At 50.8% G+C, this 23079-nt stretch overlaps 1 protein-coding gene across 1 annotated transcript; it reads left to right on the top strand.

Annotated features, from left to right (window-relative positions):
- The first annotated feature begins 3182 nt into the window (after positions 1-3182).
- DNAI7 (dynein axonemal intermediate chain 7) lies at positions 3183-22635 on the top strand. The gene is made up of 15 exons (XM_061579152.1): positions 3183-3265; positions 6087-6180; positions 7875-7966; positions 8417-8521; positions 9476-9613; positions 11015-11161; positions 11774-11877; positions 12075-12456; positions 13494-13596; positions 15104-15249; positions 16221-16437; positions 17261-17475; positions 18135-18308; positions 19635-19748; positions 20500-22635. Exons 1-15 carry the CDS (start codon positions 3263-3265, stop codon positions 20773-20775), a joined length of 2310 nt encoding a protein of 769 aa, XP_061435136.1. The 5' UTR covers positions 3183-3262; the 3' UTR covers positions 20776-22635.
- Positions 22636-23079: the final 444 nt, after the last annotated feature.

The raw sequence follows: 23079 nt of genomic DNA, 5'->3' as shown, positions 1-23079 counted from the left end.
AATGACAATAGTTTAAAGCGATTTGAAGCATGTTTTATTTATTTATTTGGGGGGGGCAGAGCTTTGTGACGTCATATTTGAGGGGGGTCTGACTTTTTGTGACGCCGTGTGACGAAGGGGGTGGGGGGAGTCAAAAATCATCCAAAATCGCGTGACGTCATTTATGGACGGCCCCTAAGGTGTTCAAACAACCAAATTGATTCCTTTTGCAAGGTATCGAGTCTGCAGTGACCACCACACAGTACGTGTGGTGAACATGCAAACAAACATGCTCTATTTCGATGTAAAGCTTTCGTGACTGCAGGGATTCATCTTCTTGGTTCTTTCGGTAAAGTCACGTAGAAGGGAAATAATAAAATAATAAAAATAAAACATAATAAAATAATTCTAGATTTGAAGTTTTCGTGACTGCAGGGATTCATATTCTTAGGTTTTTTCGATAAAGTCACGTAGGTAAAAATTGGCCCCGCCCCCCTCCCTCCCGATACGTTCCATTCATTGGCTACCACATTCTGATGAGCTCCCCCCCCTCTCCTCCCCCCTCAACTCGCTTTTAAGGGATTACATCTTGAATCATTGCCTCACTTGATGCAGCAAATCTGGCTGTGACGGTCCCACCTGATGACGGAGACTTGTGTTGCCTCCGAAACGTCGTGATTTTTATTTTATTTTACTTTTATTAATTTTAATGTTTTACCTACGTGACTTTACCGAAAAAAAACCTAAGAATAATAAAATAATTCTCACGACGTTTCGGCCACATCGCAAGCAGCCGTCCTCAGGTGGAGACCAGGACGGCTGCTTGCGTTGTGGCCGAAACGTCGTGAGAATTATTTTATTATGTTTTATTTTTATTATTTTATTATTTTCCTTCTACGTGACTTTACCGAAAGAACCAATAAGATGAAACATGCTCTGATAATCTAGAATGCTCTGACAATATATGGCCTTGTGTTTGAAACCTATTGGCCGACACCACACAGGCAGCCTTCGTCACGGCCTCGTCTCACCACCAGTAGCAGGCCAGAGACCAGCACCAGACGGCGAACAGTACGAGGAGAATGCCGCACGTGTCAGAGCATTTATAGCTCAAAGTGAGCAGCGATATCTTAGGATACCTGTTTTGTCAGTATCAAAGTATGACAAATAGTAACAGGTTTTACACTTTCTGGCAATAAAACACGTGTTAAGTTCTTCAAACACCAAATAGATAAGATTCATTTTATTGAGCACATCAAATGTGATTCATTCTGGAGTCAAAATTATTTGTTTTGTACTCTAAGAGTGCCGTTTCAATATGTATCCTGGGGCGCCACGGTGGCTAGGAGATGTTAACTACCTCGCCTGGTATACAGGAGGTCGTGGGGTCGATCCCGACCCAAACGGTGCCTGCTGCTGTATAATTGGAGTCTGCGTCTCTCCCCCCCGTGGTCGCATGGGGATTTGTCTCCGTATCCTCCTCCGGTCTTCCCCTCCACATTTAAAACGGACATCACGCGTTTGTAGAGTATTTGGCTGCTGTTAACTCATGTCCACACGGTGATGGTGATGATAAGCCACTTCGTTTGAGCTATGATTTGTGATAGCCAGGTCGCTTGTGATGAAGAACTTGCATAGCTCAGAGACACATTTCTGGTAAAATAAAATAAATGGTTTATTGTGTCTATCTGGCTTCTCATGATCCGGTGCATTAGTTATATATGGATTTAAAGCTTTCGTGACTGCAGGGATTCATCTTCTTGGTTCTTTCGGTAAAGTCACGTAGAATGGAAATAATAAAATAATAAAAATAAAACATTATAAAATCATATAATGTAATAAAAGAATATAATAAAATAAGTATATAATAAAAGAATAGAATATTATTTTATTATATTTTATTTTTATTATTTTATTATTTCCATTCTACGTGACTTTACCGAAAGAACCAAGAATTTAGTTACATATGATCAAGTATTAAATGCGAATTAGCAATACGCAGCTCTGCTCCTGTACCTTGTATATAGCTGCGACTGCTATTGAGCTGCCACTGCTATTCAGTGGCCTCAAATAAAATAAAATGTTTCGCTCCGGATGACCGCTGCAAAGTATGACCTGTGTTTTGATTTAGTGTGCTGATCTTAAAGGTGCATTTAACATGTTTTATACTCCGACTGATGCTCCTGCTGTTGTGGAGTGACTCATGCAGCCAGCTATGGCTGCAGGGTTTTGGTGGTACATGTTGTTTATGTCGTTTATTGTGACAATTTGGTCACAGTTCCTATGATCACTGTTTCATTGCTTTTATGGCTTTATTTTGGTGATTTCGAAAACGTTTTTTGGTTTGGCCATGTTTGTTTGTTGTAGTACGGAGTTAAAATGATGGCCTTAATCTAAGTTGTCTTGTGGTTGTTGTTGTTGTTGTTTGACTTGCATCCCACTGGGATTTTTGCACACAGCGTTGGTGTACGGCGCTTTTTCTGGAATATTTTGCTGTTTTTCCTGGATTTTCTGTTTACACTTAGTCACATATTCACTTTAAGATGTTTTCTTTTTAATGTTTTTGTCTTTTGTTTGTTGTGGTTGCACCCGATTCGAAAGCCGAATGGCTCACAGGGCAATACTTAATACATGAAATGAATCTTATTGGTTCTTTCGGTAAAGTCACGTAGAATGGAAAAAATCAAATAAGAAACAGAATAAAAAAATATATATTTTTTTATTATTTTATTATTTCCATTCTACGTGACTTTACCGAAAGAACCAAGAAGATGAATCCCTGCAGTCACGAAAGCTTTAAATCGAAATTTAACATGAAATGAAATAAACTGAAATCATCCTCCACTCTAGTGGGCGGGGCATCTAATTCGCGTCATCGCTCTGTGGGCGGGGCCTATACCGGTGCCCAGTGGGCGTGGTCAGCGAGCCGCGCAGGAGCTCTGGACCAATGAGAAGGCGTCTCTACCCCACCCCGCCCTTCGCCCCGCCCACACCCCGCCCCTCGCCCCGCCCCCTCGCCCCGCCTACACCCCGCCCCCTCGCCCCGCCCACACCCCGCCCCCTCGCCCCGCCCCCTCGCCCCGCCCCCTCGCCCCGCCCACACCCCGCCCCCTCGCCCCGCCCCCTCGCCCCGCCCGCCCCCTCGCCCCGCCCCCTCGCCCCGCTTACCCCCGCCCCCTCGCCCCGCCCCCTCGCCCCGCCCACCCCCGCCCCCCGGTTGCTACGGCGACGCGGCGCTTGGCTTCAACACGGAGGGCCGGGTTGACTTGAGATTCACTCTACAATGGTCAGTTCTCATTAATCTTAACTTTTATAACTTCCCTTTACGCGTATAACGTTACAAGTTTTAACAGGGCTTGCTTCGTGTTGAATCTGGTTAAAGGCGCAGGCTCACGCCCGTGCTAGGAGAAGGGACCCCCTCCCCATCGAGAGAGAGACGTAGGCCTACTCTTCCACGCCTGGCCACTCGCGTCTCTGCGGGAGTGTGCGAGAGATACCCACACACTTTACCCCAACTCACGCTGCCGCTTGTTGGACGGAACATTTCCTCTCAGATTCTCTCGCCTCGAGCGAACTAAAAACATTTATATTTTATTTGACCAGGTAAGGCCCACTGAGTTATATAAATGTGTTTCAGTGACGACCTTGGCCACAAATTATAGCTCAACGAGGTTAATGTATCATCGAGATCGTGTGGCAACTCATAGCGGCAGTGCCAAGATGTTGCCTACCTCGCCTGGTCTACAGGAGGTCGTGAGATGTTGACTACCTCGCCTGGTCTACTGGAGGTCGTGGTAGATGTTGACTACCTCGCCTGGTCTACTGGAGGTCGTGAGATGTTGACTACCTCGCCTGGTCTACTGGAGGTCGTGGTAGATGTTGACTACCTCGCCTGGTCTACAGGAGGTCGTGAGATGTTGACTACCTCGCCTGGTCTACTGGAGGTCGTGGTAGATGTTGACTACCTCGCCTGGTCTACTGGAGGTCGTGAGATGTTGACTACCTCGCCTGGTCTACTGGAGGTCGTGGTAGATGTTGACTACCTCGCCTGGTCTACTGGAGGTCGTGAGATGTTGACTACCTCGCCTGGTATACTGGAGGTCGTGGTAGATGTTGACTACCTCGCCTGGTCTACTGGAGGTCGTGGTAGATGTTGACTACCTCGCCTGGTCTACTGGAGGTCGTGAGATGTTGACTACCTCGCCTGGTCTACTGGAGGTCGTGGTAGATGTTGACTACCTCGCCTGGTCTACTGGAGGTCGTGGTAGATGTTGACTACCTCGCCTGGTCTACAGGAGGTCGTGGTAGATGTTAACTACCTCGCCTGGTCTACAGGAGGTCGTGGTGGATGTTGACTACCTCGCCTGGTCTACAGGAGGTCGTGGTAGATGTTGCCTACCTCGCCTGGTCTACAGGAGGTCGTGGTAGATGTTGCCTACCTCGCCTGGTCTACTGGAGGTCGTGGTAGATGTTGCCTACCTCGCCTGGTCTACAGGAGGTCGTGGTAGATGTTGACTACCTCGCCTGGTCTACAGGAGGTCGTGGTAGATGTTGCCTACCTCGCCTGGTCTACAGGAGGTCGTGGTAGATGTTGCCTACCTCGCCTGGTCTACAGGAGGTCGTGGTAGATGTTGACTACCTCGCCTGGTCTACAGGAGGTCGTGGTAGATGTTGCCTACCTCGCCTGGTCTACAGGAGGTCGTGGTAGATGTTGCCTACCTCGCCTGGTCTACTGGAGGTCGTGGTAGATGTTGACTACCTCGCCTGGTCTACAGGAAGTCGTGGTAGATGTTGACCACCTCGCCTGGTCTACAGGAGGTCGTGGTAGATGTTGACCACCTCGCCTGGTCTACAGGAAGTCGTGGTAGATGTTGACCACCTCGCCCGGTCTACAGGAAGTCGTGGTAGATGTTGACCACCTCGCCTGGTCTACAGGAAGTCGTGGTAGATGTTGACCACCTCGCCTGGTCTACAGGAGGTCGTGGTAGATGTTGACCACCTCGCCTGGTCTACAGGAGGTCGTGGTAGATGTTGACCACCTCGCCTGGTCTACAGGAAGTCGTGGTAGATGTTGACCACCTCGCCTGGTCTACAGGAGGTCGTGGTAGATGTTGACTACCTCGCCTGGTCTACAGGAGGTCGTGGTAGATGTTGACTACCTCGCCTGGTCTACAGGAGGTCGTGGTAGATGTTGCCTACCTCGCCTGGTCTACTGGAGGTCGTGGTAGATGTTGACTACCTCGCCTGGTCTACAGGAGGTCGTGGTAGATGTTGCCTACCTCGCCTGGTCTACAGGATGTCGTGGTAGATGTTGCCTACCTCGCCTGGTCTACTGGAGGTCGTGGTAGATGTTGACTACCTCGCCTGGTCTACAGGAGGTCGTGGTAGATGTTGCCTACCTCGCCTGGTCTACAGGAGGTCGTGGTAGATGTTGACTACCTCGCCTGGTCTACAGGAGGTCGTGGTAGATGTTGACTACCTCGCCTGGTCTACAGGAGGTCGTGGTAGATGTTAACTACCTCGCCTGGTCTACAGGAGGTCGTGGTGGATGTTGACTACCTCGCCTGGTCTACAGGAGGTCGTGGTAGATGTTGACTACCTCGCCTGGTCTACAGGAGGTCGTGGTAGATGTTGACTACCTCACCTGGTCTACAGGAGGTCGTGGTAGATGTTGACTACCTCGCCTGGTATACAGGAGGTCGTGGTAGATGTTGACTACCTCGCCTGGTATACAGGAGGTCGTGGTAGATGTTAACTACCTCGCCTGGTTTACAGGAGGTCGTGGTAGATGTTGACTACCTCGTCTACAGGAGGTCGTGGGGTCGATCCCGACCCTGACGACGCCTGCTCCTGTATATTTGGAGTCTTCGTGTCTCTCTCTCCACGTGGTGGCTTGGATTTGTCTCCGATCCTCCTCCGGTTTTTTTCCTCCACAACATACGGTTGGCCACGTACGGTGCGAAAGGTGTTCAACACGTGTACATACAAACAAGCGATGGGAGAGCAACGTATGTTGAAAAGGTGACCAAATCAACAAATATAAATACATAAAATGAATGAATATCGTTAAGCGCCGCATGTCTCTGTCGTGTTTTCACCGTGAGCAGTCGGCCAAGAGCCGCAGCGTCGTCGCCAGCGGCAAGAGGCGGTCGGGAAAGGTGGACAAGCAAAAGGAGGAGGAACGCAGGAGGCAGGAGGAAGGTTTGTTGTCTTCCAGCATTGCGCCACGGTGGCCAGGAGGTGTTAACTACCTCGCCTGGTACGCAGGAGGTCGTGGGTTTGATCCCGATCCTGACGATGCCTGCTGCTGCTGCTGTATATTTGGAGTTTGCGTCTTTCTCTCTCTGTCATCATCATCATCACGGTGGCCAGGAGATGTTAACTCCCTCGCCCGGTACGCAGGAGGTCGTGGGGTCGATCCCGACCCTGACGATGCCTGCTGCTGTATATTTGGAGTTTGGGGTCGTCCATAAATGACGTCACAAACCTAGGGGGGGGGGGGTGGTCAGACATTTGTGACGATATGTGACGAGGGTTTTTTTTTTAGAAATGTGACGTCACATCAAAATGCGCACCTTTAAATAAATATAGACAACACGTTCTACTAAATTAAATAGACTTTGTAATAAGTGTTTTCTCCTACAACATCAGAGTGCAGCGCCACATTAAATACGCACTACAATGACAATAGTTTAAAGCGATTTGAAGCATGTTTTATTTTTTTTGAGGGGGGGGCAGAGCTTCGTGACGTCATATTTGAGGGGGGGGTCTGACTTTTTGTGACGCCGTGTGACGAAGGGGGGGGGGGAGTAAAAAATTGTCCAAAATCGCGTGACGTCATTTATGGACGGCCCCTTTGCGTCTCTCTTTCTCATCATCATCACGGTGGCTAAGAGATGTTAACTCCCTCGCCTGGTATGCAGGAGGGCATGGGTTCGATCCCGACTCTTGACGATGCCCGTTCTATATTTGGAGTTTGCGTGTCTCTCTCTCTCTCCCAGTGGTCGCGTGGATGTTTTTTCCAGGTCCTCTGGTTTTTTCCCTCCACATTCAGAATCAACGTCACGCGTTTAGAGTATTTGGCTGCTGCTATAAATGTCTACATGATGAGCCACTTCGTTGAGCTATCATTTATTGCACCCCTATCATGTTTGTGTTTCTTGTTTTAACGTTCTGACCCGTGCCCCCCTACTGGACATCTTTGAAAAAGAGCTCTATAATTAATCGGATTCCTCCTGCATATTCTGATTTTGGGCAAGTCGCTTCTGAAAAAGAGCTATAAAGCTCAAGTGAGCCTTACCTGGTAAAATAATAAAAAATAGTTTATCGTTGTATCTAGCCTCTTATAATCCAACCTTGAGCCACTCACTTGCTTCCAAAAGTGCGGCTCGACTGAGGCTCTGCTCGTGGGGGAAAATCCCTGAGCATGCCTGGGAAACGTGCACTGGTCGGAGCTGGCTCAGAAGTTAAGCGTGGCTCTTTGAGCCGGCTCACTCGAGCCAGAGCCAAGCCGCCACTACAGCCTCGCACTCCACTCTCACAACTTCATCACCACCACCATTGGTTGTTGTTGTTGTGTTTCTGTCGGCCTGTGTCGTTGTGCAGTGGAGCGGTGAGCGCAGCGGTTAGCACGCTCCGCTACGAACCTGGAGCCCCAAGTTCGCTTCCCACTCACAGCCAGCGCCTGTGACGATTATCTGAACCGATCCTGGTCCTCCCCCTCTAGGTTAACTCACCCTCAAACGCGTACCTGGTGTGGTGTGTAAATATTGCCGCAAGGGAGACAGTGGCCGGGCGTGGTGCTGGCCACCCACCCTCTTCGTGTACCGCGCGGTACTTGCCCCAACAGTCTGTTGAGGCTACACGGGGGATCTTTGTCTTTTGTCGTTGCGCAGAGGAGGCCCGCATACGCAAGGAGCAGGAGGAGGCGGAGAGGCAGGAGAGGGAGCGGCTGGAGGTGGAGGAGAGGGAGCGGCTGGAGGCCAAGGTAACCCGGCCACATGGTGATCGCCGTGGTTGGCACGGACCCCCAATGACCTGGACACTCCGTCTCGTGACGCGGTGCCAAGATAAAAAGTCCAGATCACGTTTGGGCACGATGGGAGTGGAGAGGTAGGCGGTGGTTGGGGGTGGCAGAAATGGACAAAACATTTCAAGACGGGGGAAAGAGAAAAGAAAGTTATGCAAAAGTAAAAAAAAGTTTTGCTAAAATTAATTCTAGATTTGCAAGGATTCATACTCTTAGTTCTTTCGGTAAAGTCACGTTGGTAAACAATTTAATTAAAATTAATAAAATTAAGCACAAGTACAAACAACTTACGCTAAAGTGAAGACATCACGCAAAAACACAAAAAAGGTTCGCAAAAGTTAAAAAAGGTGATGCAAAAATTACAAAAAGTTACGTAAGAGCAAGGTGACCGTGTGTGTGTGCGTGCAGGAGCGCGAGCGCCGTGATGGAGAACTGGCGGAGCTGAGCGAGGCCCTGCAGGCCGTGCGGCTCAGCACGGCGCAGGCGGAGAGCCAGCAGAGAGCCAGCGCTCAGGTGATGGCTACACGGCGACTCTCCAGACGCTCGCGTTCCCTGCAGAGCTGACGAGTGCTCATTTATTTTTAAATCCTTTATATTAAGTTCACTTGCTTGCTTGCTTGCACGCTTACGACCGTGCAAATCTTTCGGTCGTTTTTTAACCCACTTCCCGTGATCCAATCGAGCTGACATTTTGCATACAGACTCGTTGTGCGTGACAATTTATTTTAGTGAAATTTTTTTCCCAAAATTTTACACTTTTTAGGAAAAAATAAATTATATTTAATTACCAATTGCTTAATGGTGGCAGGCAATCATCTGACCCATAGGTGGCAGCCATCTCAAGCCAGAGGACGAGAGGACTCTAGCCGCCACGCATATAAAGGATTTATAGTGAAAAACTTTGTTTTTACGGGTTAATTTTTTAGTGATTTTCTTACCTTTACCTCTACTATGCACTCCTATCGTTTGTTGTATTGTTTGTATGTGTGGATGTTGAAATTCTTTGGCACCGTGCATAGCCAACCGTGCAAATTGGAGGTGCCAGGGGTAGGACAACAAACTAAACACAAAAAGCACTTAGAAAATAAATGAGCTTGTCTATCTTGATGATGATTTTAAAGTGCATGGCTCGGAAGGTTAGCCAAAGGCCACTGTGAGGATGACCAGAGTTGGCATGATGATGGTTTATGCTCCTTGACGAGATCATCAAGGTATTGTGGTTCATTTGTGGCAAGCCAACCGTGCTAAGCTTCATCATGTTAGGAAGCCAGTGGAGCTATGCACGTTTGAATAATCTCGATTGAAAACTAATTTCTTTAGAACTGATTTTTGCCTTTAATTTTGTTGTCATTCCCCCGCACCGCCGATGAGCACGGTTGGCTACATACGGTGCGAAAGACGTTCAGCATACACACAGATAACTTGCTGCTGCTGCTCTGAGTCCGCACCCTCTCGCGCCACTCGCAGTGGGAGCGCTACATGCGCTGCGACGGCACCCCGGACCCGAGCGAGGCGAAGGAGATCAACACCTTCCTGAGCCTCTGGGCCGAGAGTGCCCCACGTGACGTCGCCACGGTGCTGCCGGAGTGCAGCACCGCGCTGGACGTGAGGGCGCAAACCCGCGGCACCAACACAACCACCGCTCTGTATGTCACCACCGTGGCGTCACGGTGGTGAGATGTTAACGACCTCGCCTGGTACACAGGCGTGCGGCGGTTCGATCCTGACCCTGGTTGTGGATTTTTCTCCGATTCCTCCGGTTTTTCTCTCCACATTTAGAATCAACGTGCATTTAGAGTATGTGCCTACCGCTATACATTTACGCATGACGATAAACCCCCGCTTGACGTCGCCACGATGCTACGGGAGTGTAGCACAACGCTGGACGTTAGCGCGCGAACCCACGGCACCAACACAACCACCGCTCTGCATCTGTATACACGCACATACGTGTTTATTATTGGGGTGCCGCGTTGGCAAGATGTTAACTACCTAATCTGGTATGCAGGAGGGCGTGGGTTCGATCCCGATCCTGACACCTGCTGTCTATTTGCAGTTTGCTTGTTCTCTCTCTCCCCGTGGTCGCGTGGATTTTTCACCGGGTGCTCCGGTTTTTTCCTCCACATTTATAATCAACATCACACGTTGAGAGCTTTTGGCTGCTGCCATAAATTTCCACGCGATGATTATGATGATGAGCCACTTCGTTGAGCTGGCATTTGTGAAAAAGAGCTGTTTAGCTTCATTTATTATTATAATTTTTTTCTCACTCGTTTTTTTTCTACAGGAGGGTTCCTGCCAAGTTTGTGCAGTAGGGGGGTGATGTTAAATGTAATTGAGTGATTTGCAGGTGATATTTCGTATGTATGTTGAACTTCTTTCGCACCGCATGTAGCCACCCGTGCTAATTGGAGGTGCGGAGGAAGCACAACAAACTAAACACACAAAAGCAGTTCTAAAGAAAAGATTCTTCAATATAGATGATGATTTAAAAGTGCGTAGACCCTAGTCGCTTCCTGATATCGGACGGAAGAGCGTTCCAGACGGCCGTAAAAGCGCATCTGAACGCGCTGCGATACGGCAACCGTCTTTGTTCGATGGCAGAGGCCGCCGCAGCTGCTGCGAGGATGACCGGCGGGGTTCCCGTGATGATGGTTTATGCTCTTCAACGTCAGCACTGGGGAGACAAAAGCAGCTGGGCGTTGCGTCGGTCACCCACCCCCCTCATATGGGTCCCCCATATAGTTGCGCCGTGTCAACCTTCATAGCTGCTCGAGAACGGAACTTTGCCCAATAACCTGTTAAGGATATATGGGGGATCTTTGTCCTTGTCTCTCCCTCACCTGTTTTCTGTCCCGCGGTTTTGAAGGGATGCGGGGATACAGTTCGCGTCAGTCCGTGCGCACCCTGCTGCTCCATGATTCTGCATGGAGGGCGACGTGCTGTTGGGTGCAGTCTGTTTTATAGAGGCTACATGCTGGATCTTTGCCTTCGTGGTGTGTGCAGCTGATTGAGGAGCTGGAGCTTATTCTGGCTGACACGCCGGACGGAGTTCTCAATGTGCAGACTGTGTCCCGGCATCGCCACTCCATCCTGCAGCTGCAGGAGATCATCGCCAGAAAGCTGGACCAGGTCACCCATGACCTGCTGAAGGTGATTGGTTGATGGCTCGGAATGGAGTCTATCCAGCTACGCTGGTGCACGTGGTGATGGTGGTGGTGTTGGTGTTGGTGGTGTTGGCACAGTCGGGGTCACAGCTGGTGCATCTGCCAGTCATCTCAATCAGTCGACCCATGGCACCTGGGTCTGTCCCATTTTTTATTTCTGCCAGCGAGGCTTCGACACATCACGTGGCCTCAAAGTGCACCTGGCCTAGGCACAGGCACCGTGATGATGTCACCGTCACTTCGTGGCGAATGGCGCTGGGTATTGGTGATGATGGTGGTGGTGGTGATGGCGGTAGTGTAGCGGTTAGCATGCTGCACGACGAACCCTGCGACCCGGGTTCGATTCTCGCTCACAATCAACATCAGTGACGATTATCAAACCAGTCCCGGGCCTACCCTAGGTTGACTCGGCCTCAAATGAGTACCTGCTGCAGTGTGTAAACATTGTCATTGGGGAGACAAAGGCAGTCGGGTGTGGTGCTGGCCACTCAATCCCTCGTGTGCCATGCCGGCCTTCATAGGTGCCTGTCATAAACAGCACTTGACCCAACAGTCTGTTGAGCCTATACGGGGAATCTGTGTGTGTGCCGGGTGCCAGTGTGCAAGCAAGGACGCCGACCTCGAGACTGGCAACCTTCAGACGGTGGTGGAGAGCCCCTTCATGACCCTCATGCTGTGGGCCAACCTCAACAAGAATCCGAGGTGGCACACTGGGTGGCACACCGTGTGGCACACCGTGTGGCACACCGGGTGGCACACTGGGTGGCATACAGGAACGCATCCCCGACGTGAAACCGGGTTGTCACCATAATTTTTAATGAAATAAAGTCATTGTTTTTATTACAGTTACAATTCACGGACATTCCTCCTGCCACGTTGTCCGCCAACCACCTGCGCAGGTTTAAAGGCTACGAATTTGCGGATCGGGGCGTGGGCTTCGAGCTGCCCAAGCCGCTGGCCGCTTGCCCGGTCGCCGTGCGCATCCTGTGGACCCGCTACGACCACCTCACCCACCTCTGCGCCACCTCCGACCTCACGACCGCAACGACGGATGGCGTTCCCGCCGGACCAGCCGCCGATCCGGCTGAACGATCGGACGCGAGACCGCGGACGGGAGACGCAACGGCGGCGCCGCCGGAGAAGGAGCGGCGGGAGGAGGAGGAGGGAGCCGAGCAGGAGGGGAAGGAGGGAGGGGAGGCTGCCGTTGGCGACGGTGGCGGCGGAGCGGAGGAGCCGAGCGCGCAGGCAGAGGAAGGTGCGGCGCAAATTGAGAGGCGCAAGGTGAGAGGAGGCGGTGGTGGCGGGAGGGAGGGATTTAACCCCCCCCCCTAGTTCCAGCCGTTTACCCTGGTTCTGAGCGAGTGGGTGAGTGGGTGAGAGGGTGAATTGGTGAGTGGGTGAGAGGGTGAGTTGGTGAGTGGGTGGGTGGGTGAGTGGGTGGGTGGGTGGGTGAGTGGGTGGGTGAGTGGGTGAGTGGGTGGGTGGGTGAGTGGGTGGGTGAGTGGGTGGGTGAGTAGGTGGGTGAGAAGGTGGGTGAGTGGGTGGGTGGGCGGGTGAGTGGGCAGGTGGGTGAGCGGGTGGGTGAGTGGGTGGGTGGGCGAGTGGGTGGTTGAGAGGGTGAGTTGGTGAGTGGGTGAGAAGGTGAGTTGGTGAGTGGGTGAGTGGGTGGGAGGGTGAGTGGGTGGGTGAGTGGGTGGGTGGGTGGGTGGGTGAGTGGGTGGGTGAGTGGGTGGGTGGGTGAGTGGGTGGGTGAGTGGGTGGGTGAGTGGGTGGGTATGTGGGTGGGTGAGTGGGTGGGTGGGTGAGTGGGTGGGTGAGTGGGTGGGTGAGTGGGTAAACTGCCCTTTGCCTGCTAGTTCTGGCCGTGTACTCAGCAGGTTCTGTTTATTTTCCTGCTTTCCATACACGGTGGCGCTTTGGTGGGATCTACGAATGAAATGCGCCAGTTTGCACGCATAAATTATTTAAGTCTTAAACTATTTTGTATTTTACCAGGTAAGGCCCACTGAGCGATATGGCTCTTTTTTTCAGAAGAGACCTGGCTATCACAAATGATAGCTCAAAGAAGTGGATTATTGAGTGGATATTTATAGCAGCCAAATACTCTAAACGCATAATGTTTATTCTAAATGTAGTGGTAAAAACAAGAGGGCCCGGAGAAAAATCCACATGACCACAGGGAGAGAGAGAAAGATGCAAGCTCCAAATATACAGCAGGCGTCAGGGTCGGGATCAAACCCACGAGCTCCTGCGTACCGAAACACCCAATGTCGATCAAACTAAACGTGAAGCGCGCTCCTTCGGCCTCGTGTGCGCAGAGTCCAATGAGCACCTCATCACAGGCGGACGATGAGAAGGTTGCTGGGACAGAGGAGGAGACGGAGATCACCGTGGTGGAGACGGACCGAGCTGCACCACCAGGTGAGCCGCGCTTACGCCCTGAGCAGGCTTACACCAAGATGTTAACTGCCTCGCCTGGTATGCAGGAGGTCGGGGGATTGATCCCGACCTTGACGCCTGCTGGATTATTTGTAGTTTGCGTGTCTCTCTCTCTCTCCCCGTGGTCGTGTGGATTTTTTCTCCGAGTCCTCTGGTTTTTCCCTCCACATTAAGAATCAACGTTACGCATTAAAATAATCTCGGTTTTTTTTGCTGCTATAATCCATAATAGAGGCAGCTGATTGCCTCACAAGTGGCTATGTCACATGTATCCATCTATTTAAGAACGAAACTGGAGGTTTTTACCACAAATCTGGCCCCCACCTGATGATGCGAGTTGTAATTTCTGGCGAAACGTCATACTGGAATTGTAAATGTTGTGGGTTTACTCTCCAACACATCGGTGTGCTGTACTAGTAACGAATTGTTTACATGACAAACCTTACTAATTGGCTGTGTCGGGTGGTGGCGGGTTTAACAACACATATTTACGCGATCTAACCCAAAAAAACTCTTAAATATTGGTCGCGAAAGCCTACGTGTTAAACTTTCTGGTGTAAATCTCCCCATGAGAAACTAGATATCATTTGTGGCCAGGTCGCTTGTGAAAACGAAGCTAATAGTTAAATGGTAAGACAAACATAATTTAGTTTTACTTTTTAATTTGTTTACCTTTCCTATACTTTTCACTCCCTACCGTAGTTTCTGTATTGTTTGTTGCTGTAACGTTCTGACCCCGTGCCCCGACTGGACATCTGTGAAAATAATCTTTATAGCTCATCGGATTCCTCCTCCAGTATAGATATTCTGATTGATCACCATCGTCATCAGCGCCCGCAGCTAGGATCTATCCGCTGCTGAATGAAGGCCCTCCCTCTCTCTCCGCGCCATCCCTCCCCATCGCGGTCACGCGACGGTCGCGTTCGTGGATGATTTCGTCGCTCCATCTCCGTGGAGGATGTCTTCTCTCGGGCGCGTTCCGTTTGTTGGCTGCCGCTCCCGCCGTTAGTCTGGACCATCGGCCGTCATCCTAACTCGGCCATGATATCATGTGCCCTGCTCAAGCCCATTTACTTTTCTCAGCAATAATAAACTTTTATTTTAAAAAATCGTCAAACAAAACCCAGAATACAAAGTGGATTTCAAAAGGAGGTGAGAAAAACTGCAGATAACTAAACGAAATGGCTTATCACGTGGAAATGTATAGCAGCATCCAAATACTCAAAACAAGCATTGATTCTAAATGTGGAGGGGAAAAACTGAAGGACCCGGAGAAAAATCCATGCGACCACGGGGAGAACATCCAAACTCCACTCACTCACAGACTCACATTCTGCACAACACGGGGGAAGACCATACAGAAGTGCACCCGAGTTCAGGTATCGAAGCAATGCGTGTCATGCTGCGAGGCACCGTGCTGCCGCTCTGCCATTGACCCCTGACGATGAACGTTGTCTGAACATTGTCTGAACGTTGTCTCCGGCTTCAGAGCTGCCGGTGCAGCAGCATGGCGGGGCGATGGGGAGCGACGAGGTGGACTTGAGGCAGCAGTTGCCTCTCGGCGGAGTCCTCTACGTGGATCTGCTGGAGCTGCCTCCGCAGCCCACGCTCATCAGTGGCTGGACCATCACGCAGGCGAGTGAACGCGGCAACGCTCGCAGGTGAACGCGGCAACTCTACAGGTCTACACGACAACGCAGCAAGTGCAACGTTGCCGTAGGAACAGCTGGATAGTCCACACTTTGCCGTACCGCCTTCTCCTGGCAGGGCCAGTGGCACGGCGAGTCCTCAACGGCAACCCACAGCTTAGGGAAGGGAGTTTTGCGACATCTGTGCAGTGATCCACCAACACTCGCTGTTGCTGCCTCCACACACAGAGCTGGATCGCTGCCACGCGCAGCAGCAGCGTAGCCACCTCCACCACCATCACGATCACCGCCACCACCACCATCAAACAAAGATCCCCCGTGTAGCCTTAACATACTGTTGGGGCAAGTCCTGTTAGCGAGCACCTATAAAGGCCAGAACGGCACAGGAGGGGGTGGGTGGCCAGCACCACGCCCAGCCGCCTTTGTCTCCCTAGTGGCTGAGTCGACCTAGGGGAGGCCCAGGACCGGTTCAGATAATCGTCACTGATGTTGACCGTGAGCAGGAATCGAACTCAGGTCGTCAGGTTCCTAGCACAGTGCGCTCACCACTACACTACCTCTCCCCCTACCACCGCCACCACCGCCACCACCGCCACCACCGCCCGCATTTTGAGTTGACACCTGTGTTGTGTTGCACTCGTAATGCCGTCATCTCTGGGGTAGGACCTGCGTGCAAGCGTGCGTGCGTTGGGGGGGTGGGGGTATGTATGTATGCGGACGTGCGTACGTTTAATTTCATTCGCTCCGTATGTAGCCATCCATGCTAATTGGAGGTGCGAAGGAAGCACAACAAACTAAACACCAAAAGCAGTAATAAAGAAATGAGTTTTTAATCTAGATGATGATTTAAAAGTGCATAGCTCCAGTGGCTTCCTAATATCAGAAGGCCGACTGGATTTTGCTTGATGGTGGTTTGCGTTCCTTGACGGGGTCGGGGTCTCGTGTTGTTTGCGGCAGGAGCTCGAGGAGGAGGGGGACCTGCGGTCGTACCCCTACCGCGGCGGCGATGCGGCGACACAAAGGGGGGCCCCCTCGGCGGGTGATTCCCGGGGGGCCGGCGAGGAGCACGAGGCGGAGGGGGAGCCGCGTGACCCCCCGCTGGGGATCACGGTGGCCGTGCCGCCCTCGCTCGTGGTGTTTGAGGCTCCGCAGGTCGCCCGCTGGGACCCACAGAGTGAGTGAGCGTGCGTGCGAGCGGAGACGCAGCGGTATCGGAATCACAGTCTTTGTTTATCCGGGAGAAATCCAAGAGATGTCCACATTGTTGCTGTACTGCCTCCTCCTGGCTGCCCCCACTGCTGCATTCAAACAGTACAAAGACACTGATAGGAATGCCACGTAGAGGAACAGTAAGCAAATCACTAAAATGTAAAAGTAAATCGGAATCTTTATTTGTTTATCCTGGAGAAAGCCCATGAGCTGCGAAGATTTTTTTACAACAGATGTCCGGTAAGGGTCCCCCCTTACCGGACCTCTGGGGGTCAGAAAGTTACAACGACAAACAAAGCAACAAAAAACCCGAAAGGAATGCAAAGTGTAGGGAAAGATAAGCCAATTACTTAAAATATATAAATAAAGTAGAGAGTACAAATTGCAAAAGTACACCGTCGGCAGGAGTTTCACAGCAGCGGGCGATGTTGCCACGCGGCTTTACCCACTTCGGTAATTTCAAAATAAATATAAATACTAAAACTATACTTTGTGTTATTTTACCAGGTAAGGCCCACTGAGCGATATAGTTATTTTAGAAGCGACTTGGCCACATAGCTCGACGAAGACGTGACGTTGATTCTAAATGTGGTGGGAAAAACCGGAGGGCCCGGAGAAAAATCCGCACGACCACAGGGAGAGAAAGACGCAAACTCCAAATATACAGCAGCAGGCATCAGTGTCGGGATCGAACCCACGACCACCAGCATACCAGGCGAGGTAGTTAACATCTCGTCAGCCGCAGCGCTTCCCCCCCCACCTCACATCCACCTTCTCCGCCGCCACAGGACAGCGCTGGCGGACGGACGACGTGAGCGACGTGACGTACGACGAGGCCACCAGGAAGGTGGCCTTCCGGCTGGCGACAGCGGGGCCCGTGTGCCTCCTGGCGGACGCCCACGTGAACATGCCCTACCACGGCTGGGAGCTTCGCTCAAAGGGGCCCCAGCGCGTCTTGTTCACCGTCATGGCCGCCTTCGTCGACGTCGAGTTCGAGATTCGGGTTCGTCGCTGCTGGGCAAAATCGCTGAGCGGCAACGTTCGTCGGCGGTGTGTTTTTTTTTTTAGGGGATGCCGCGGGGGGCTGGCTAGGAGATGTTATCGCCCTCGTCTGGTGTGCAGCAGATCATGGATTCGATCGCGACCATGACGATATCTGTTGTATATTTGGAGTTTGCTATTCTAGCAGATCGGGGTTGGATTCACAAGTGACAGAGATGGGCCGGGGGACAGACAACCCTCGTAGTGCCACGGTGGCTAGGAGATGTTCACTACCTCGCCTGGTATGCGGGATGTCGTGGGTTCAATCACGACCCTGATTCCTGTACATTTGTGTCTCTCTCTCTCTCTCCCTGTGGTCTCGTGGATTTTTATACAGATCCTCCGGTTTTTCCCTCCACATTTAGAATCCATATCACGTGTTTAGAGTATTTGGCTGCTAGAAATCTTCACTTGATGATAAGCCACTTCGTTGAGCTGCTATCATTTGTGTGGCCAGGTGGCTTCTGAAAAAGAGCTACACAGCTCAGTGGGCCTTATTTGGTAATATAAAAATTGTTTAGTTTAATATAACAAATTTTTGTTTAGTTTTAGCAGCACGATCAACCACAACAGTCCGTTAAAGACTACACGGGGATGGATCTTTGTCTGTTGTGGTATCAGCCGGGCGAATGCCGTCTGTGCGAGCTGCCGGAGGAGGGGGGCGAGAGCAAGACCCTGTCGTCTCTGCGCGGCGTGTGGATGAGTCCTGCCAGGCTGCGCGACACCCTGCGACGACACGGCCTCAACGTCTTCCCCGGAGCGCACTCGGACAAATACGTGGCCGTCAACGTAAAGGTGCGCACGGGCGCGGCTCGTCACACACAACAACAACAACAAAGCGCTCGCCACAAATTGACCGCTATACCTCGCTGCTTGAGCTCGTCAAGGAGCGTTAAACCATCATCACGCGAACTCCGGTTATCCTCGCAGCAGCAGCAGCAGCAGCGGCTTTTGGCGAGCCATTGAACGATGGTCGCCGCATCGCACTCTTTCAGAGGCGCTTCTGTGGCCGTCTGGAACGCTCTTCCTTCCTATATTAGAAAGCCACCGGGAGCTTTGTACTTTTAAGTCTAGATTGAAAACTGCATTTCTTTAGGACTGCTTTTTGTGCTTAGTTTGCTGTCCTTCCCCCACACCTCCAATTAGCAGGGTTGACTACGTTGCGAAATAGTTCAACATACATACACATAAATGGGTACCACGGTGGCGAGATGTGAACCACCTCAGCTGGCATACAGGGGTAGTGGGTTTCATCCCGACTCTGACGCCAATATATTTGGAGTTTGCATGTTCTCCCCGTGGTCGTGTGTATGTTTCTCTGGATCCTCCGGTTTTTCCCTCCACAATTAGAATCAATGTGTGTTTTGAGTAATTGGCTGGTATAAATTTCCACATGGTGATAAGCCACTTCATTGAGCTATCATTTTTGGTGGCCAGGTCGCTACTACGTAACTCAGTGGGCCTTACCCGGTAAAATAAAAAAATAGCTGATAGTTTAGTGTTTTTTTTTAACTTGGAAAAAATTGGACCGTGACATCTGGCACGCAGCCAGCTTGCTTAGATCAGTGTGGGTGGAGGATTAGGGGCGTGAACGCCGCTTTTGACAAATAAGTTAATACCTCAGTGGGCTTCACCTGGTCGGATGGGAGTGGTTTAGTATGTTTGTGTTTGGGTGATTTGCTTAACTTTCCTGTACTTTGCACTCTTATCGTGTTTTTGTACTGTTGTTGTAACGTTCTTACCCCGTGCCCCTTCTTCTAGACCTCTGTGAAAAAGAGCTTTATAGCTCATCGGATTCCGCCAGTATGAATTGAATTAAATGATGACGTCACCCTGATGCTGCTCTATTTAAGACCGGAAGCAACAGGAGAGCTTCACCATTCTTGCCCGATGAAGCTGATTGTAATTATCAGCGAAACGTCGTAGTCAAATTTCAAAATGCTGTTGATTCTCTCTTCAGCACACCGGTGGGCTAAAGAAGTGAATTATTTTGTCCTTTGAAAAACGTGACACATTTTTTACTCTTTGGCCGTGTCAGGTGGTGGAGGGTTACGACACATTTATAAATAACGTGATCTGACCCAAAAACCTATATTATGATTCTGATTCTAACACCACCAGGACGCGCAGGCAGAGAGCAGGGCCTACGAGCAGATGGCCCTGCTGGTGTCAAACTTCTCCTTCTCCTGGAGTCGATGGAATGCGACCAGGGGTGCTCACCAGCTCGTCATGCAGGTGACACGTGCACTGCACACATCCACGGTGGCTAGGAGACGTTTTTTAACCCTTTCCCGATCCGAGACGTCTTCTGCGAGTCGCAGGGTGAGGGTGTCCCGTTCACCGCCGAATCCCGGAACTCGCAAGCGGCTCGTTGTTAAATGTATTTAGAGCGGCGTAATATCGCCGTTGTTTTTTAAGACATTGTACTCACCGCGGAGAACTCCAGCGATACGCCCGCACTCTACGATAGCTGCTGCTGCCAAACTGTGACACGCCTCACGCACGGCCTTGTGGGAGCCTTGGTCCTGATAGGTTTTTTTTTACTTCTGATTTCGTTTTGATGTACACATACGTCATCGGAATGGGAAAGAGGGTTAACTACCTCGCCTGATATGGAGGTCGTGGGTTCGATTCCGGCCCTGATGACGCCTGCTGTATATTTGCAGTTCGCGTGTCTCTCTCTCCCCGGGGTTGCGTGGATTTTTCTCCAGGTCCTCCGGTTTTTCCCCTCCACATTTAGAATCAACATCATGCGTTTACAGTATTTGGTTCCTGCTATACATTTCCACACGGTGATGATGATGAGCCACTTCGTTCAGCTCTCATTCGTGACAGCCAGGTCACTTCTGAAAAAGAGGTACACCGCTCAGGGGGCCTTAGCTGATAAAATAAAAAGTAGTTTTTCGTTTAATAGTTGTAGGTTTTCACGAGAATTATTTATAACATATAATTTTTATCGCATTTTCTGGTTTGTTTTGGGCTGCAGGTGCGCGAGGGCGAGGAGGCCGCCGGCGGCGACGCCTGGGGCCTGCTGCTGGTGACGGCCGAGCGGTCGTGCCGGCTGCGGATGTCCGAGTCGGCTCCAGCCTTCACCGACGAGCTTCCCGATGGCGCCGAGCTTCACTCGACGCTGTGCCACGCGCTGCTGGCCGCGCGCGACTCCACTCCCGCGGAAATGCGAGCCGCCGCCACGGCCGCGCCGGCGCTGACGTCCACCCTGCGCCAGCTGCTTGCCTCCACCAGGGTCCTCTCCTACTGCTAGTGGCCGACGCTCGTGCGGCGCCGGTTCCGATTCCCCCGGTGGGGTGGTTTGCCCCGGCTGGCTCATTGTCCTCAACAACAATTAAAGCCACACATACACACACACGGTGTGTTTTTAATATATATTTGCTTGTGGTAACCTTAACTAATTTAACTATTTTGTTTTTTACCAGGTAAGGGTCCACTGAGCTATGTAGCTCAGAAGTGACCTGGCTATCACAAATGATAGCTCAACCAAGTGGTGGCTCATCATCTCGAAATTTACAGCAGCAAAATACTCTGAACGCGTGACATTGATTCTGAACGCAGAGGGAAAAAAACGGAGGACCCGGAAAAAAATCCACACGACCACAGGGAGATGGACATGCAAACTCAAAATATAAAGGAATCAGGGTCGTGATCAAACCCACGACCTCCTGCATACCAGGCAGGGTAGTCAACATCACGTTTTCAGAGTATCTGGCTGCTGTTATAGATTTCCACATAAGCCACTTCGCTCTAGCTATCTGTGATAGCCAGGTCACTGGCTATCACAGATAGTACAGTTCAGTGTGGGGCCTTACCTGGTATAATAAAAACATAGTGAACTCGCTCTCGAACAGAGGGGACACCTCCAAGGTGCGTGGAGGAACCACAGATGAGCGGGAAGGCAGCAGCACGATGAGCCGGCACCTACAATCGTCCGAGCTCTGCAGTCCCCGTGGGGAGTCAACGGTTATCGTTTGTAGTTACCAACGACCCCTGTGGTCATCATCATTATCGTCGTCGTCATCATCGGCAGCAGCAGCAGCAGCCATGATTCTGCGACGTAACAATCCACCCACCACCTGCACAAGAGCCGATTTCATCGCTTCATCTCCACGGTAGCCGTCTTCTCGGACACGTTCCATTCCTTGGCTGCCACTCCGTTTTTACTCTTGACCATTGGCTATCATCTTCGTCCCTTCTAGCCGTGACGCATCCTGCCTGAGCCCCACTCGCTTTGCGTTAATGGTTTGGATGTCATCAACCCTTTTCCGTTCCGATGACATACATGTATTATATTTTAAGTTGTTTTTCATATACGTCATCATAACTTAATACAGTGCTTTTGGCTGTAACGGTTCCACCTGAAGACGGAAGCTTGTGTTGCCTCCGAAACGTCGTGATTTAATTTAGTTGTTTTCATTTATTTTATTTTTTTACCTACGTGACTTTACCAGAAAAAACAAAGAGTATGAATCCTTGCAGTCACGAAAGCTTCAAATCTAGAAACAATAACTTTATCGGTGCTGAGGCTCCCACAAGGCCACGCGGGAGGGCGTGGCACAGTTTGGTGCCAGCTATTGTAGAGTTTCGGCGGTCGTGTCACGACGGTTCTCTGCGGTGAGTAGCAACGTCTTTAAAAACGACGGCGCGACTGCTGTGCCTCTCTACATAAACTGAACGCCGAGCCACTTGCGCGTTGCGAGATTCCACGGTGAACGGGGACACCCACCACCTTGCAACTTTCAGACGTTGTAGACAGGAAAGAGGTGAACTTGCGTGTAACCTCTCATCCACTTGCTCCTCTCTCTTCAGCTTTGGTTACATTTTTTATGTCTGGCCCAACTGGTCATGGCAGTGATTTTCTATATTTTTCAGAGGGGGGGCCACTTTCACCGATAAGACATCATCAGTGTGAGGGTCGACACACATGAAACCATTGGGGCTTTGACAGCACGATGATGGGGGGTGTTTTCACATGCGGTGTTGTGATGGGGGCTGCATGTCAGGGGGCGGCACTAAAGGCAATGAAGAACACCGCTCTGTAGGCACACAGGGGGCACAAGCTATCCATTGTTGCGGTTTGAATAAAAGTGCCGGCAAGGCTGAACACTTATCTCTTCTCATCTTAATTAGATTTATAAAGCACCATTACCAAGGCACTAACAGCAATTATACAATTGTACAGAGCATGATAATTTAAAATTAAGATATGGGTTATTGTAAGTGGTAGTGTAGTTTTGATGCAGTAAAACAAGAATGATTGATAAGGAGGGTCTGGTCATAGTTGGGGGGGGGGGCAAACAGAAAGCTGGGGGGCTGAAAAGTAATGCGGCATCATTGCATGAGGAAGACAAAGCGGGCGGTGGGGGGCTGGAGCCTACTCACCAACTCACCCTCTCACTCACCCACCAACTCGCCCTCTCACGCACCAATTCACCTACACACCCTCTCATCCACTTACCTACTTACCCTTTCACCTACTCACCCTTTCACTCACCAATGCATAACACACTCACCCTCTCACTCATCCACTTACCTACTTACCCTTTCACCCACT

The sequence above is a fragment of the Lethenteron reissneri genome, chromosome 68 (assembly GCF_015708825.2).
Source record: "Lethenteron reissneri isolate LAM-NWPU_2019-01 chromosome 68, ASM1570882v1, whole genome shotgun sequence".
In the NCBI taxonomy this organism is placed as follows: Eukaryota; Metazoa; Chordata; class Hyperoartia; order Petromyzontiformes; family Petromyzontidae; genus Lethenteron; species Lethenteron reissneri.
Note: the sequence above shows the minus strand (reverse complement) of the source record. Positions and strands in the feature narration are given on the sequence as shown.